Source organism: Monodon monoceros, unplaced genomic scaffold (assembly GCF_005190385.1).
Source record: "Monodon monoceros isolate NGI ecotype Baffin Bay Population unplaced genomic scaffold, NGI_Narwhal_1 Super_Scaffold_3, whole genome shotgun sequence".
Taxonomy (NCBI): Eukaryota; Metazoa; Chordata; class Mammalia; order Artiodactyla; family Monodontidae; genus Monodon; species Monodon monoceros.
In genome coordinates, this window is record NW_021703780.1 from 102,073,011 (window position 1) to 102,091,234 (window position 18,224).

The 18,224-nt window shown below is 46.3% G+C and overlaps 1 protein-coding gene across 5 annotated transcripts in view; it reads left to right on the forward strand.

Moving 5' to 3' along the window:
* The first annotated feature begins 7,482 nt into the window (after window positions 1–7,482).
* TXNRD3 (thioredoxin reductase 3) overlaps window positions 7,483–18,224 on the forward strand; it is a 41,906-nt gene continuing 31,164 nt past the window's right edge. The window contains exon 1 of one of the 5 annotated variants that reach the window (XM_029242308.1): window positions 7,483–7,958. Coding sequence is in view for 2 of the 5 variants with exons in the window: in XM_029242309.1 (XP_029098142.1) it covers window positions 9,995–10,048 (54 nt within the window). In the remaining 3 variants the exon portion in view is untranslated. Of the gene's footprint in view, window positions 7,959–9,387; window positions 10,049–18,224 lie in introns of those variants that run through there. The other 4 variants (XM_029242310.1, XM_029242309.1, XR_003796629.1 and 1 more) reach the window with 4 other exon arrangements.

Below are 18,224 nucleotides of genomic sequence, written 5' to 3' on the forward strand. Positions count from 1 at the left end.
TCTACAGGTTTGCTGCCCACTACTACCATTTGTCAGATTCACAAAGCAGTAGTATGTACGCATTCCTGTTGGCTGAATTTATGTAGACGCTAATTCTTGCAGCTGTTAAAAAAGGAGAACGGCAAAAGCAGGGAGGAGCACACAGACCCCTCCTCTCAGAGGATTCTCGCTCATCACAGTTTAAAGGCAGGAAGCACAAATAACGCTGCAAGATAAGAAAATAAAGAAATAAAACCACCAGGATTCTAACAATCGACAATTACTGTTCTTCCAAATTAGATACTGGAACTTGCAGAAAGCAGCCACATCGCCAAAAACTATTATTCTGCACCTTCAACCAGCAGACGACACCTCTACAGTTGAGGAATAAAGTGAATTCTTTTAGGTGAAATCATTCCTGCAAATGAATAGGAACCAGATCAGAGGCCAACGTGCAGACTCGTTTTATGAGGCCATTACCAGTCCCTGGGAGGAAAAGGGAAAGAGCAATGAGTGACACCCCACCCCACCCCGGCCCCAGGACACAGCCAGCTTTGTCACCTGCCACTCGCGTTCCTGAGACAGCCCTTCCAGGGAAACGGGGTGGCTGCACTTTGATTATTTCACAGCTGGAAAGCAGCGAAGGATGTGGCCTCAGAGCCATGATCAGCTCGTTCACGCCTGTTCTCTGAGCACTGTCTACACCAGCGAGCATCCCTCCAGCTCCCGTGTGCTAAAGGACACAGACGTGTTCAAGGAGAGAGCCAGAGCCTGAGACAGGAGGGGCCGAGACAAGAGGTGATAGTGCAAACCGCACCCCCAGAACCCCCACCCTGCACCCGCGCCAGGGCGGACCTTCTGTTCTCTGCTTTCACTCCTACTTTCCCTGAGTGTCAGCCACGTGCCGGCACACACCCAGCACTGACGACACAGTGGCGACCACATGGCCTGCTCCCCGCCCTTCCGCTCTGGGGGACGGGGTGTGCCAGACAATCAGAAACTCACACAAGTGTAGCATTACAAATTATGGTTTGTGCAAGGGCTCTGAGAACACGTCACAGTCTGGGCTGATGGCAGAGTGTGGTCCAAAACTGTCTGCAAGGGGCACTGCGCCCGGCTCCCAGAGGGCGTGGCATCTCCCTGCCCAGGCCTCTGGGGAGAGGTGCCATGCCATGCGGGCGGCCTACAGCTGTGGGCTGTGGAGGGGATCCCACGCTGCCCCTGGCGGGCATCCTTCTCCTGCCTTTTCGCCCCTCGCTCACTGTCTCCGCCCCTCCCCAGCCCCACCCCTCCCGCCTTCCGTTCTGCATCTCCCTTGGCCACTTAGTAAGATGTGGGCTCCAGCAACTCACGACTTCTCTGGGCCTCAGTTTCCTTGTCTGTGTAATGGGGACAATCCAAGTAGCTCAGAGAATCAGAAGGCTATCGTGCGGTTTCAATGAGTCAATACAGGCCAAGCGGCAGCACACTTTCCGTCCTTCCTTACGTCGCTGCCTGTGCACATGCCTTCTTGCGCAGGGCGGGGCTCTCGGTAGCCGACCAGGACATTCCTTGAGAGCAGAGCACGCCTCTGCTCTTCCGGTTCATCAGGGAGTCCACACCAGGCATTTCCGCTCTATGGAACACCATGCGCTCATACCTGTTTCCTCCGTGAACTCGAGACGGGCTTGACCTGTTTAAGAGGAGAAATCCGGACCCGGAGCGAGGGTTGCTGAACGGGGAGACATCCTGCGGGGGGCAGCCCCCGCGGTCCCGAGGCGCCCAGGTGCGCCGGAGCGGGAGGCGGGGACGCACCTGCGCCCAGGTGCGCGGAGAGGAAGCGCCTCGCGCCGCCTGCTTCCCGAGCGGCCACTGCCACCTGACGGCCGGACGCAGAAGTGACGCCGGGCGGGCCCTCACGCGGGGGCGTCCTTGTGGCGCTGCTCGGCAGGCGGACGCGCCTCGGAACGCGCGGAATCCCGGCAGGAATCCTCCAGCGGTGCCAGGCCCCGGGCCCTGCTGCACGGGCGCTGACAGATGAGCGCGCCTGCGGCAGAGGAATCACCTCCGGGAACCGACCGCGGAGAGCGCAGCCAGTCCGCCCAGCGGCCGGCGAGCCCTGGTCCCGCGCTGCGCTCCAGTCCGCCGCTCGCTCTGGCTGACAGCTGCTCTGCATCTGAGGCCGCACCCTTCCCGGCCCAGTTGTCCAAGAATCCCCCGGGCCGTGCGGGAACGGTACCTTCCGGGCCTGAGGCCGACATCTCCCCGCGGGGACCCGGGGCTGGCGCGGTGGGCAGGCCTCCCCCAGCGGGCTCCGCCCTCCCCGCGGAGTTACCTTCGGGGCCGCGGCCGCCTTTCCCGCTGGGACCTGAGGGAGGCCACGCGCTGTCGGCGAGAGGCTCTGCTTTCAATAACAGCAGAGCGTCCTCCGCCCCTTCCCTGGAGGGCTGGGGGCCGCGGTGCGAATGTGCCACCATCCCCTCCTGACTGTGTTTACTAAGGACTCTGGAGCGTAGGCATTTCCAAGGCAAAGAAACTGTTGACACCTTTTCTAAAAAAAAAAAAAAGCAGTCGGACCTGCCGGCCCGACTTCCGTTTATGTAACTTAAAGAAACTCAGAAGGTTCCGCCTGAACAGGCATTTCCATGACTCAGACCTCCCCCCTACCGTTCCCGGCTGCTTTCTGGAAAGATCAAGGCCAGGAAACGGGCGGGGGTGTGCAGCTCTCCCTTCACTTGAGAGACCCAGCCTGACCCTCTGCTGCCTCCACGCCTGGGAGGGGAGAGTGAATCTCTGCTCCAGCGGGACCTGAATCCCACTCTGGTGGGCCCCTTGGCTCAGGGGATCCGTGCTGGGCTGACCAAAGGCTCCTCCACGTGTGGAAAACACGGAAAGAAGCACAGCAAAGTCTGAACGACTCAGAACACCCGGAGTACCGCCGGAGGAAATGGTCCATTCGCGTCCCGTGCACAGGGGAAAGGAAAAGAGAGCCTACCGAGAAAGAGAGGTCCCCTTCTGCTACCTTCTGAAATCCTTGTTTTCTTTCCCCGTGGGAGACTGTTGGCAAAAGAAGCCCCGGTTTTGTCCCCTCCCTGGGTGCGTGTCCTCAGTGATGGGACTGCAGCCCGTCCTGTCACTAGAAGGGCAGGGTACCTCCCTCTGGCCCTTTGGTCGACAGGAAGTCACAAAAGAGAAGGTGTACTGGTTCCCAGCCAAGGCCTCTGCAGGCCTTGCATGCTTCCTGTCTCTCAGAGACCTCTGGGCCTGCCTGCTGCAGGATGAGTCACCCAGCTGTCTCAGCTGGATCTCCGGATGTGCTACGAAGCTGCATGGAGAGGAGTGAGGCCGCACATTGACTCAGGGCTGACTCACAGCTGACACGGCAGCAAGCCCTGCAGAGCCCAGCTCAGAAGGGCAGAACCCTGCCACCTCAGATCACGAGCAACACTGAGGGTTGTTGATGAAGGATGGTTCCTTACGCAGCAACAGCTAACTGACACACCCACTGCCTTTATTTTTCTGCCCGTCCTGGACCCACACAATGTCACCCAGCTGGGTAGCCACGTCTCTGGGTTATTCCCCCACTCTCTGCCTTCTGGGGCTCGGTGATAGGAAAGCATCCTCCCACTAGGGAAACTTTACAAACTGGGTAAAGTTTGGGTGTCCGCAGAGGCCGGGGTGGTGAGCCCTCTGCACTGAGGGGCAGCAGGGGGCTGCTGCCCAGTCTCCGGTTTTTTCCTGAAGATTTTCCTCCTTCTCTTTGAAACAACTGCTCTGTGAGATGGCGGATTGGCTTCCTGCAACGACTTCCATTCAGTAACCTCCTAGGGTGGACTCACCTTTTCCTCCTGGAGCATTTTTTCAAGGATTAGCTCCTCATTTGGGTGAAGGGGAGCCTCAGATAACTTCTTGAGAAATGCTCTGTGCAGGGTCAACCTCCTGAGTCCTTCTATGTCTGAAAACACCTTTACTTTGCCTTTAAACGTTGGCTTGTTCTAGATGTCTAGGTGCAAAATAAATGTTCCTCACAAATTTAGAGGTGGTGTTCCTTCTCCCCCCAGCACGCAGAGTTACTGGTGAGGCGTCTGATGCCAAATGCATCCCCCCTGCACCCACCTTTTTTGGAAGCTCGTAGGATATTTCCATTATCCTTGATATTCTGAAATTTTGTGCTGCTGTCATGTGGGTCTTTTTGATCCGTTATGCTGGGCACTCAGAGGGCCCTTCTGGCCTGAAGGCTCATGTGCTGGGAAGTTGTCTCCTATTATTACTATTATTTTCCTATTTCTGTCCCTTCTTCTCTGTCTATATTTTTGGAGCTTCTATTGGACAGATATTGTAACCTCATGGATTGATTTTTTTGGTTTCTTCTCTCATATTTTCTGCCTCTTTATTGTGCCATATTGTGGGAAATTTTCTTATACATAGACACGTGTGTATACATAGAAATATATAAGTGCAGATAATAATAATTGTGTAATATTATATTATGTATAATTCATATCATACTTATATATAATATACATAATAATTTATATTATGTACAATATTTTTATATATAAATAAGTTTTGGCAACAATACATCAAATTTCTAAGAGTTCTAGTTTTCTAATTGGTTCTTGTTTTATTTATTCGTATTTTCTTTATTTAACAACTTAACTCACATGCCATGAAAGGCACCCATTTAAAGTAAATTCAAAGGCTTTTAGTATATTCCCAGAGTTATGCATCCATCGCCACAATTTTAGAACACTCTTTTCTCAAAAAATATCCTATAACCCTTAGCCATCACTCCGCACGCCTCCCTATTTTCTCCCCTGCTGCCCAACCCGAGGCAACCACTAATCTAGTTTCTGTGTCAATGTCTTCCTGGCTCTATCATCTGATTTCTTGAATCTGACTTCAGTGAATTAAGGACTTACAAGGGATAAGAGGTGATTAATTAGGCTGTTTCCTGCCCCAGGAGTCAACTATGGAAGAAAAAGGCAAATATATGTCGAAAATTAAAGGATAGAAAATGATATGTTTATAAATACCAACAAAAGAAAGTAGATTTGGCCACAGTAATATCTGGAAAAATAGAATTTAATGACTAAAGAGTTAACAAGGACAAAGAAGGCTATTTTATGATAAAAAATATACTCCATTAAGAAATTATGAGTCATGAATTTTTCTACACCTAACATCATAATCCTGAAATATTTTTATGTGTTAAGATGCTTTTCATTGCAAGTAACAAAAACCACAACTCGAGCTGGCTTACATAATAAAGGGAATTGAAGGGAATTGCAGTGCTGACTCTGGAGAAGGCAGTACCTCAGAGGGAGGGGCCCAAGACCCGAGTCTGCCCCTCCTCTGACATCCGTGTGGCCTTGGGAAGATCCTGTTCTCATCTCCATCCTTAGCTGTCTCACCTGTGAGGTCTCTCCTTTCTGGGGCTGTTGGGAGGAGTAAATAATGAAACTTCACACATGTACTGATTGTGTGCTCACCAGGTGCCAGATGCTGTCTTAAGCACTTTATGTGTCTTGACTCTTGTAAATTCACATCAACCCTTTGAGGTAGGAACTGGTATTAGTTTCATCCCATGACTGTTGTCTCGGACCGCTGACTAGGAAGCAGGGGGGCTGGGATTCTGAGCAAGGCTGTCTGGCTTCAGAGCCTGTGCTTTTTCAGAGCTTAATTAAAATACAGTTTCCTGAAAACAGTGTCATAGTTCTGAAAGGCCCATCAGTGAAGCTTTGATGGATCAACTAGATGTAAGGCCATGAACAGGATACAAAGGAAAACCCAGGAAGCAGGGAAGCAGAAAGAAATGTTATCCTTTCTCTCAATGACCCAGCCTCTGGCCAAGGAGAGGACTGGAGGCTGAGGACGGGAAGGGGACAGGATGGTTAATCGTAAGGAGGCCTGACTGTGAAACTCTTAAATTTTGAAAACTAAGGTTAGAGGCATCCTCAGGGCCAAGTAGATAACAAATTTGGCACAGGGTGTTGAGGACAATAAACGTAAGTTGAAGCTGTGGGCAGCCCTTTCTCCTTCTTACTATCATATTTGTAGCCATAAAGCCAATTCCACAGTAAGGTAGGTGATACTTAGAAAGGAACGTGCAAGGGGCTGTGAGTGAATGGTCAGCAGGAGACCTGGGCTGACCTCGGCCTGCCTGAGAAATGACCTCAGGCATCTCCCTCTCACACTGTCCCCTAGAAAAAGCTAGATTTGCTGGATGAGGGAGGACATCTAGGCTGAGTAAACAGAAAATGCAAAGACCCTAATGCGGGGCTGTGTTTGACATAACTGAGGCACAGGGAGAAAGCCAGTGTGGCTGAAGCACCGTGAACCACAAGGTGTCAGGAGATGACCCCTGAGAGGGACCAGGCCACGCCTGCTGGTCTTGTGGTTGAATGTCTCTCTTTATTGGGGTTTAACACATTCATCCTACGGCCGCAGGGTGCTGTAAGTCATGATGAGCAAGCTAGCCCTGAGATCCCCCACCCAGCCACCCAAATGATGGATACAGGATTCCTGTTCTGGCACAGATGACTTCAGGGTCCCTTTATTAGAAGTGCCTCCAGAATTCTATGCAGTAGGCACTGAGGGGTAGCGACCTAGGAAATTCCTTTAAAAACTTCGTAGCGATAAGAAACACAGTAGTATTTTTATTTACTTTGCTGGATATAAGCTTTAAAAAATAGCCATCTTTCCTAAAGATGGTTTTATTTATTCACTCTTTCCAAAGATTGAGACATCCATCCTCACTGAAGACCATATATCTATTTTTAAGGTGGCCTAAAGGGGTTTGTGGAGTGGAAGTAAGAGTGGAAGTAAGTCCTCCACAGGGGTCACCCCTGGGAGATCACACGGAGACTGGGCGCTCCCGCGGTGCGCATACCAACGTTGGGACAACTAGACCATACAGCTTGGCACCCGCCCCTTTGCGAAGGGCAGGCGAGTTCCCACAGAGCCCAGGCAGAGACCTAGTTCGCATGCGCCGGGAGCGGGGCTGATCCGGGGCGGGGCGGATCCGGGGCGGGGCGGAGCCAGGGCGGGGCGAGCGGCCGTTGCAGGGCGTGGGCGGCGCTCGGGGTCCTTGCTTAACCTCCGTCCGCTCTCCCGGAGCAGGTGTTTCGTCTTCGGGCAGGCCCGGCACAGCCGGGAGTGACACCGCGGCCCTGGCGCAGCTGCCGCCGCAGCCGCCGCCGCCCTCGCGGGCGCAGACGTCCCCGGGACCGGCGAGCGGTGCCGCTCCCAACCGCCGACTGGGCAATGTCCGCGGCGTATCCGTGCCGCGGTCGCCGCCCGGGCGCCGGGCCCGCCTGTCCACCCCCGGGACCAGCCGCCTGTCTTCCGCGGCCCGCGAGGAGCTTCGGCGCCGCCTGCTGGGCCTCATCGAGGGCCACCGAGTGGTCATCTTCAGCAAGAGCTACTGTCCGCACAGTGCGCGGGTAGGCGGGCAGGGGCTTCCGGGCCCACTGGTCCGTCGCCTCCGCGGCCCCCCACCCCTGCCCGGGTCCGCTGGTCCGTGTCCGCCCGCTCCCCGGGCCTCGGGCCCGTCCGTTCCGCCCTCGCCCGCGGACCCGGTCCGGAAGGCTACACCGGTCCCGCCGTCCTCGGCTGGGCCACGCGGTCCTGCCTTCAGCCTCCGGACGGGCCTGCGGACGAGAGCCGCTGTCCTGCCCTGGCCGCGAGCCTGGTGGACGTGGGCGGGGGATCCGGAGGGAAAAGGTCTCACGGGTCCTGTCCTGGGAGGAGAGCAGCGGGGAGAGGCCGGCACTGGTCCCGTCCCGACCGCGTGCCCCTGGTCCTCTTGGCGCCTCAGCGGCAGTTTGGGCCGGACTGCACGCGGCGCCTCACTGCACCTGTGTTGTGAGTTTGAGCAGTGATCCTCTGGAAGCCAGACCCATCTGTATGATGGCACTTTGCATTTTAGAGCTGTACTTCACGTTACTGAGAGTCGAAATAATACGCGGAAGATGCACAAGCGTAAACTGTTGGGATAGGTGCGTGCAATTATGATTTTCAGTCTTATTTTCAGATTTCCATTGACTTATACGTTGTTCAGGCAAACTTGTATCCCGCACGTGCACCTTCCAGTTTCTCTAGGAAGACCACACTCCGGCAGGAGCCTCCTGAGCCCCCTGGTTCATGTACCACCCCCTGCCCCCCCGCCGACCAGGATAACCACTGGCCAGAATTCCATGCTTTTCCTTACAGTTTTGCCGCCAAACATATGTACTTTATGTTAAGTAGAATCATGCGTTTGTATTCTGCACTTTTTTCCTTCAACAGTTACGTTTTAGAGATTGATGCATGTTAGTACCTGTAACTGGGGTTTGTTAATTTTCATTACTGCACTCTTCCCTAGGATGACTCATAACCACAGTGTATCAGTTCTGCTGTTTCTAGTATTTTGCTCTTCGATACAACATGGTTATGCCTATTCTTACCGTATGGCCCGGTGCACGTACACAAGACTCGCTATTTTAGAGTAGGCATTTTGAAGCCGAACGGCTGGCCCACAGAGGAAGCATGATTTCTTCCTTAACGAGGTGATACCGAAATGTTTTTCCACGTGGTCTTACCACTTACGCTGCCACTGGCAGGGTATTAACAGTTCCCATTACTCTACATCCTTGCCAACAGTTGATAAATTTAATTATTGCCATTCTGGCATTTATGAGATGGTATTTCATTGTGGCTTTAGTTTTGCATTTCCCTGATAACGCTGAACATCTTTTCATGTGTTTACGGGTCATTTGAGTTTCCTCTTCTGCCAAACGTTCAGGTATTTTGCTTATTTCTCTTTTAGGTTGTTTTATTTATTTATTGTTACTGATTTATAGGCGTTGTTTATGTATTTTGGATACTAGTCGTCTGGTGATATGTATTGGAAAATCACCCAGATTTGGCTTTTCTTTTTACTCTCTTTTCGGGATCTTTTGGTTAACTGAAGTTTGGAAGTTTATCATGGTTGACTATCACTCTTTTTCTTTTCTGGTTTGTGCTTTTTGTGTCTTATGTAAGAAATCTGTTTCTGCTCTGAGGTCATAAAGATACTCTCTTGTATTAGCTCCTGAAAGTTTTAGAGTGTGCTTTTCACACACCCCTTCTTTAATTCCACCTGGACTTGAAGCTGTGGACGTGTGGGGATCCAGTTCACTTTTTCCTTTATGACTTGTCAGTTGTCCCTGCTTCATTTTTTGGAGAGTCCATTCTTTCCACGGTGGTTTGAATGTTCACTCTTCACCTATCAGGTTCTCACATATGTGTTGGTCTTTTTCTAGCCTCTGTCTTCTTTCTCTACGTATTTAAGTAGTCCTTTGGAGCTTATAAAAGGGCCAAGCAGTCAGAACTGTGCCTGGCCACTGCTGTGTCGCTGGGGCCTAGAGTAGTATGAGGTAGGTAAGTGAGTTGAGTGAATAAACAGCCTTAGATTGTTCTGGTCAAACCTTTGCTGACACAGAAAATCTTAGGACAGATGATCTTCTGTTCTGTGTGTGTCACCCCTTTCAACAACGTGGCCACTACTTTGAGTCCTGTTACATAATTGGACAGCTCTGTTTACTGGAGTTTTTAAACAATTGAGCCCAAATCTGTCTCCCTGAAACATTTACTCACTTTTGGAGGTGACTGTCGCTCCAGTGCACAGAATGTCTCCCTGAAACATTTGCTCACTTTTAGAGGTGATCGTCGCTCCAGTGCACAGAATGTCTCCCTGAAACATTTGCTCACTTTTGGAGGTGATCGTCGCTCCAGTGCACAGAATGTCTCCCTGAAACATTTGCTCACTTTTGGAGGTGATCGTCACTTCAGTGCACAGAATGTCTCCCTGAAACATTTGCTCACTTTGGGAGGTGATTGTTGCTCCAGTGCACAGAGTTAAGAATCTGGCTTCTACTTGGATGGCACATATTTCAGTATTTTCCCTGAGTGTTTTTCTTTGCTGGCCAAGCTTTTCATGTGTTTATGTCATTTGTCTTTACATGTGATCCTTCACTAAATGGATTGTGCAGTAGTTGGACCATGAACCGCTTAAATGTGTCACCCAGACTGGACACCGTATCCCACATCCCTACCTGTGCAGAGCCAGGTAGAGAGGTTTGTTCCTTTATTGGGCCGCTAATGTCATTCAGCAAGTGTAACTGGGTGCTGAGTGCTTTGCGCTGCAGAAATGAATAAAGTGCGGCCTTGCCTCCCGAGAACTCGTTGTCATCAGCCACTTCTCAGGCACCCAAAGAAACGCGTGTGCGAGACAGGTGCTGTGGGAATGAGAGGCAAAAACAGCGGTTTCCGTGGGGATCAGAAAAATTAAGGACGTGATGTTTAAGCTGGTCCTTGAGGGATCAGGTGGATGTAGGCAAGGAATAGCATCTAGCTGAGGAGTTCCTATAAGCAAAGGTAGGAGATGAGGCCATGAAAATAGTGGGGCTGAACACGGTGTATGAAAGGGAATCAGGAGAGTAAAGTGGCAAATGGCCGAACTTCAGTTTCTCAGCCGTATTGATATCTAAAAATGCGTGGTAGTAAGTGTGGACTTCACGATGTCAGACTTGTGAGGAGTGAAAGGGTCTCACCTGTGACCCGGAATCTGGCAACAGTGTGAGGGGTGGGCTGAACGTGCAGGCACCTGACCAGGCGGGAACTTCCTGTGAGCCACATGCAAGACCATGGCCCAAAGGAAATAGTGGAAAACACGCCCTCATTTTTTAGCCCCTTCCCCACATTAACTGTAAGCCACGTTTTCCGCAACCCTTAATTCATACATCTGTGGATTAAGAATGTATACTTCCATTGGTTAGCTTTTTCGTTCTGTAGTAAAATACACATAACATGAGGTTTACCGTGTTAACCATTTTAAGTTCGGTGGCGTCAGGCACATTCACATTGCTCTGCAGGCGTCACCACCAGCCAAGCACAGAACTTTCTCATCTTCCCCGGCTGACACTCTGTCCCCATTAAACAGTGACTCCCCAGCCCTCCCCAGCCCCTGGCCCCACCATCTGCTTCCTGTCTTAGGAGTCTGACTCCTCTAGGGACCTCGTATAAACGGAATCGTACAGTATTTGTCGTTTTCTGACTGGCTGATTTCATTTAGTCTGATGTCCTCAAAGTTCATCTGTATTGTAGTATGGGTCACAGTTCCCTTCCTTTTTGAGGCTGAATACTATTCCACTGTCTGTGCAGACCATATTTTCTTTATCCATTCATCCATCGATGAACAATTGGGTCACTTCCACCTTTTGGCTACTGTGAATATTGCTGCTGTGAACATGGGTGTACAAATCTCTGTTTGGGTCTCTTTTCAATTCTTTTGGGCTTATACCCAGAGGGGGAATTGCTGGCTCATATGGTATTTCTATATATTTTTAATTTTTTGAGGACCACCATACTGTTTTCCATAGGGGCCGTACTATTTAAAGTTCCCACCAACAGTGCACAAAGGTTCCAGTTTCTCCACATCCTGGCCAACACTCTTTATTTTCTGTTTTTTATACTGTTTTTGTTTTGATAATAGTTATCCTAATGGGTGTGAAGCGATATCTCATTGTGGTTTGATTTGCATTTCTCTAATGATTAATGATGTTGAATATCTTTTCACATGATTATTGACCATTTATTAACGGACAGTATCTCTTTTGGAGAACTGTCTATTCAAGTACTTGATCAATTTTTAAATTGGGGTTTTTCTTGTTTGTTTAGTTTTAGTTCTCTCTCTCTCTATATATATATATATATATATATTTTTTTTTTTTTTTTTTTTGCGGTACGTGGGCCTCTCACTGCTGTGGCCTCTCCCATCGCGGAGCACAGGCTCTGGACTCGCAGGCTCAGCAGCCATGGCTCACGGTGCCAGCCGCTCCGCGGCGTGCGGGATCCTCCCAGACCGGGGCACGAACCCGTGTCCCCTGCATCAGCAGGTGGACTCTCAACCACTGCGCCACCTGGGAAGCCCCTAGTTCTCTATATATTTTATATGTTAATCCCTTATCAGATATGTGATTTGAAATATGTCTCCAATTCTGGAGTTGCTTCTTTACTCAGTTGATAGTGTCCTTTAATGCACAAAATTTTTAACTTTCATGAGGTCCAATTTCTCTGTTTTCTTTTGCTGCCTATTCCTTTGGTGTCATATGCAAAATACCACCAAATCCAATGCCATAGAGCTTTTGTCCTATGTTTTCTTCTAGGAGTTTTATAGTTTTAGCTCTTACATTTAAGTCTTTAATCCATTTTTAGTCGACTTTTATATATGGTGTTAGGTAAGGGTCCAACTTCATTCTTTTGCATATGGATATCCAGTTTTCTCAGCTCCATTTATTGAAAAGATTGTATTTCCCCATTGAATGGTCTTGACACCATTGCCAAAAGTTATTTGACCTTATATGTGAGGCTTTATTTCTTGGCTGTGTATTTTCTTCTGCTGCTCTTCATGTCTGTCTTCATGCCAGTACTGCACTGTTTTGGTTACTGTAGCTTTGCAGCAATTTTTGAAATCAGGTAGCGTGAGACCTCCAACTTTGTTCTTCTTTATCAAGAATTTTTCAGCTATTCAGGGCTCTTTTGAGATTCTGTATGAATTTTAGGATGGATTTTTCTATTTCTGCAAAAATCACTGTTGGGATTTTGATAGAGTTAGATCACTTTGGGTGGGTAGTATTGAAATCTTAACAATATTAAGTCTTCTCATCTGTGAACATAGGATTTCTTTCCAGTTATTGGTTCTTTAATTGTTTCAGCAGTGTGTTGTAGTTTTTAGTGCACAAGTCTCTGCCTCCTAGTTAAGTTATTCCTAAATGTTCTTCTTCATGATATTGTAAGTGGAATTATTTTTTAAATTTCTTTTTTTGGATTATTCATTATTAGTATATAGAAAAACAGCTGATTTTTGTGTGTTGATTTTGTATCCTAAACTTTCCTAAATTTTTTATTAGTTATAACAGTATTTTGTACAATCTTTAGGAATTTATACATATAAGATCATTTTGTCAGTGAACAGAGATAATTTTACTTTTTTTTTCCAGTTTGGTTGCCCTTTATTACTTTTATTTTTTGCCTTATTTTTCTAGCTAGGACTTCCAGTACTATATTGAGTAGAAATGGCGGAAGTGGGCATCCTTGTCTTGTTTCTGATCTTAGTGGAAATGCTTTCAGTCTTTTTCCATCAAGTCTGACGTTAGCTGTAGTCTTTTTTATATGGCCTTTATTATGCTGAGGTAATTTCTTTTTATTCTTAGTCTTTTGAGTGTTTTTATCATGAAAGGGTGTTGAATTTTCTTAAATGCTTTTTCTGCATCCATTGAAATAATCAAGTGGGTTTTTTTCTCTTCACTCTGTTAACGTGGTGTGTACTACATTAATCTATGTTTGTATGTTGAACCATCCTTGCATTCTAGGAATAAATCCCACTTGATCATAGTGTATAATAGTTTTAATACTCTGTTGAATTCCTATTGCTAGTATTTATTTTGTCGATTTTTCAGTCAATATTTATGAGGGATATTGGTCCATTGTTTTCTTGTGATGTTTTTGGCTTTGGTATCAGGGCAATGGTAGTCTCATAGAATGAATTTGGAAGTGTTCCCTCTTCAAATTTTGGGGAGAGGTTGAGGAGGATTGGTGTTCACTCTTCTTTATATGTTCAGTAGCATTCACCAGTGAAGCCATCTGGTCCTGGGCTTTTCTTCATTGGGAGGCTTTTGATTACTGAGTGAGTCTCCTTACTAGTTACAGGTGTATTCACCTTTTCTACTCATTCATGATTCAGTCTTAGTAGGTTCCATGTTTCTAGGAATTTATAAGTTTTATCTAGGTTATCCAATTTGTTAGTGTTAGAGTGTTCAGAGTACTGTCTTGTAATATTTCTGTAGAAACAGTAGTAATGTTGCCTCTTTCATTTCTGATCTTAGTTATTTGAGTCTTCTCTATTTTTTTCTTAGTCAATCTAGCTAAAGGTATGTCGATTTTGTAGATCTTTTCAAAGAACCAACTCCTGGTTTTGTTAATTTTCTATATTGTTTTTCTATTCTCTGTTTTGTTTATCTCTGCTCTTATTTCCTCTCTTTTGCTAGCTTTGAGTTTAGTTTGTTCTTTTTCTAGTTAAGGTGTAAAGTTAGGTTGTTGATTTAAGGTCTTTCTTCTCTTTTAATGTAAACATCTATAGCTGTAAGTTTTTCTCTTATCACTACTTTCACTGCATCCCATAAGGTTTGGTATGTTGTGTTCTCATTTTCACTTGTCAAGATATTCTGTGATTTCCCTTGTGACTTCTTCTTTGACTTATTGTTTAAGAGTGTGATGTTTAATTTCCACATATTTGTGAATTTTCTAGTTTTCCTTGTGCTCTGATTTCTAGTTTCATTCTACTGTGATAAGAAAAGATACTTTATATATTTTAATCTTTTTATTAAGACTTCTTTTGTGACCTTGGCTATGATGTATCATGGAGAATGTTCCATGTGTACTTGAGAAGAATGTGTATTCTACGTTTTTTGGGTGGAGTGTTATGTAATGTGTCTGTTAGGTCCAATTGGTCTATTGTGTTCTTTCAGCCCTCTGTTTCCTAACTGGTCTTCTCTCTGGTTGTTCTATCCATTTTTGGAAGTGGAACATTAAAGTCTTCTACTATAATTTCGTTCTATCAGTTTCTTTCTTCAGTTTGGTTAGTGTTTGCTTCATATATTTAGAAGCTCTGAGGTTTGGTGGATATATTTTTATGATTGTTATGTCTTCTTGGTAAATTGGCATACAATGTCCTTTTAACATATAATGTGCTTTTTGGACTTCCCTGGTGGTGCAGTGGTTAAGAATCTGCCTGCCAATGCAGGGGACATGGGTTTGATCCGTGGGCTGGGTAGATCCCACAAGCTGTGGAGCAACTAAGCCCCTCTGCCACAACTCTCAAGCCTGTGCTCTAGAGCCACAACTACTGAGCCCACGTGCCACGACTACTGAAGCCTGTGCAAGCTAGAGTTCGCATGCCTCAACTACTCAGCCTTCATGCTCTAGGGCCCATGTGCTACAACTACTGAGCCTGTGTGCTGCAACTACTGAGGTCCATGTGCCTAGAGCCCGTGCTCTGCAACAAGAGAAGCCACCACAATGAGAAGCCCACACACCACAATGAAGAGTAGCGCCTACTCGCCGCAGCTAGAGAAAGCGCGTGCACAGCAACAAAGACCCAACGCAACCCAAAAAATATATATATATATAATAATAATAAACTATATAATGTCCTTTTTAGTCTCTTATACCAGTTTTGGCGTAAGGTCTGTTTTGTTTATATTAGTATAAGCATTCCAGCTCTCTTTTGGTTACTATCTGCTTGGCAAGTGTTTTCCATCCTTTCACTTTCAGCCTATGTGTGTCCTTAGCTCTAAAGTGAGTCTCTTCTAGACAGCATAATGTTCTCATAAGCATAATGTTCATGTTCTGATAAAACTCAGAATGTTTTGTCCATTCTGTCAGTCTATGTCTGTTGTTTGGGGAGTTTAATCCATTTACGTTTAAAGTAATTATTGTTAGGGAAGGACTTGCTTTTGCCATTTTGGTATTTGTTTTCTGCATAGCTTGTAGTTTTTGGCCCTCATTTCCTCTCTTACTGTCTTTGTTTATGTTCAGTTGATTTTTTGTAATGATACTTTTTGACTCTCTTCCTGTTTCCCTTGTGTATATTTTGTAGATATTTTTGTGGTTACCATTGGAATTACATATACCATCCTAAATATATAATCTATTTTAAACTGATAGCAGTTTAACTTCCATCACATACAAAAACTTTACTCCTTTACAGTTCTGACCCCTCCCCCTTCATCCCTTCATGTTATGTCACAGATTACATCTTTATGTATTGTGTATCCATAGACTTACAGTTGTTTTCTGACTTAGGTCTTTTAAATCCAATAGAAGAGTAAAAAATGTAATTATAAGCTAAAATTACAGTAATACTGGTCTGTATGTTTGTATGTTTACCTTTATGTGCGAACTTCGTATTTTCATATGGCTTTGCATTCCTGTCCAGCTGCTTTCATTTCAACTTGAAGGGCTGCCTATAGCATTTCTTGCAAGACAGGTCTAGTATTAATGTGCTCCCTCAACTTTTGTTTATCTGAGAAAATCTTAGCTTCTCCCTCATTTTTGAAGGACTTTTTTTGGTTTGTTTTTTGGCCAGATATAGAATTCTTGATTGGTAGTTGTTTTTTTTGTTTTTGGTTTTTTTCTTTCAGAACTTTAAATATATTATCCAGCTCTCTCTGGCCTATGAGGTTTCTACTGAGAAATCCACTTATAACCTTAATGAGGATCACTTGTAGGTGACGAGCTGCTGTTCTCTTGCTACTTTCAAGATTCTCTCTTTGCCTTTGGTTTTTGACGTTTTGATTGTAATGTGTCTTGGTGTGAGTCTTTTTGTGTTTATCCTTCTTGGGGCTTCTTAAAATTTATTTTATTTATTTATTTATTTTTGGCTGCATTGGGTCTTCATTGCTGTGCGTGGGCTTTCTCTAGTTGCAGTGAGCAGGGGCTACTCTTGTTGCGGTGCGCAGGCTTCTCATTGTGGTGGCTTCTCTTGTTGTGGAGCATGGGCTCTAGGCACTCGGGCTTCAGTAGTTGTGGGACGTGGGCTCAGTAGTTGTGGTTTGCAGGCTCAGTAGTTGTGGCACATGGGCTTAGTTGCTCCACGGCATGTGGGATCTTCCTGGACCAGGGATTAAACCTGTGTCCCTTGCATCGGCAGGTGGATTCTTAACCACGATGCTGCCAGGGAAGTCCCCTTCTTGGGTTTTTTTGAGCTTCTTGTATGTGTATATTCATGTCTTTCCTCAAATTTGGAGAGTTTTGGGGCATTATTTCTTCAAATAAGCTCTCTGCCCCATTTCTTCTTCTGTGGCTTCCATAATGTGTATATTGTGTAATGGTGTCCCTCAAGTCACTTCCTCCATGTTCATTTTTCTTCTTTCCTTTTCCTCCTCAGACCTAATCTTTTCAAATGGCCTGTCTTGAAGTTTGGTGATTCTTTCTTCTCTCTGGTTGAGCCTGCTCTTGAATTCATCTAGTGAATTTTATAATTCATTGATTGCCTTTTTCACCTTCAGAGTTTCTGTTTGGTTATTTTTATCTCTTTGCTGATATTTTCATTTTATTCATATATCATTTTCCTGATTTCCTTTAGCTCTTTGTGTTTTCCTCTTTGAGCATATTTAAGACAGTTGTTTTCAAGTCTTTGTCTAGTAAGAATGAAGTCTATATGTGTTCAGGGACATTTTTGGAGATTCATTTTTTCCTTTGAGTGGGCCATTTTTTCCGTTTCTTTGTATGCATGTGATCTTTTCTTGAAAATTTGGCATTATAAATACGGCCACCTCTCCCAGTCTTCACAGACTGGCTCCAAGTTAGGGAAGACTTGCCCTAACCAGTGCAGCGTGGAGGCCTAAGCTCTTTGGAGGCCTTTTCTGGACATTTTCCCTGGGTCTGTATGGGTGCTTTTCACTCAGTCTCAGTTAGGCTTCACCGAGACCAGTCCTTCAGGCAGCCCTCACGTGGGGGCGAGGGCCTCTCTGCTCTCTGCACATTGTGAAAGAGACCGGGGGCCCAGGCTGCTGCTCCCCTCTTACTGTGCCGTGCAGCACTGGGGAGATGGAAAGCGCCACAGAGTTCTCTGCCATTTAAATGCGGCTCTTTCTTCACTGAGCATTCCCTTGGTTGCTGTAGATCTCTGCCCAGTTCCCAGAGCTTCACTGAGTTATCTTACTTTGACATCGTTTAGCTCCTTGGATTTAGATTGCAATTTTCCGTCAAATTTGGGATATTTTTGTGTATCTCTTCAAATGTTTCTTCTGCCCTTTTCTTTCTGTCTCTTACTGGTTTTCACACCACGCATACATTGTGCTTAATGCGGTCCCATGTTTCTCTAAGGTTCTGTCCTTTTTCTGTATCTCTTCTCTCTGTGGCTTGAGGCTGCATAATCTCCACTGACCTGTCCTCAGCTTTGCTAATTCTGCCAGTTCAAGTCTGGTGTTGAGATACTATAGTGGAATTTGATTTTAGTTATTGTACTTTCCCATAACTTCCAGTTGGTTCCTTTATATAATTTCTGTCTCCTTATTGATATTTTCTACTGGATGAGACATTAGCATCATGCCTTCCTTCATATCTCCTGAAGCACGCTTTTCTCTAGTTCCCTGAATGTAGGTACAGTGGCTGCTTTGCTGGTTCATCATGCTATCTGGGACCTCTCAGAGGCAGGTTCTCTCGCCTGCTTTTCTTCCTGT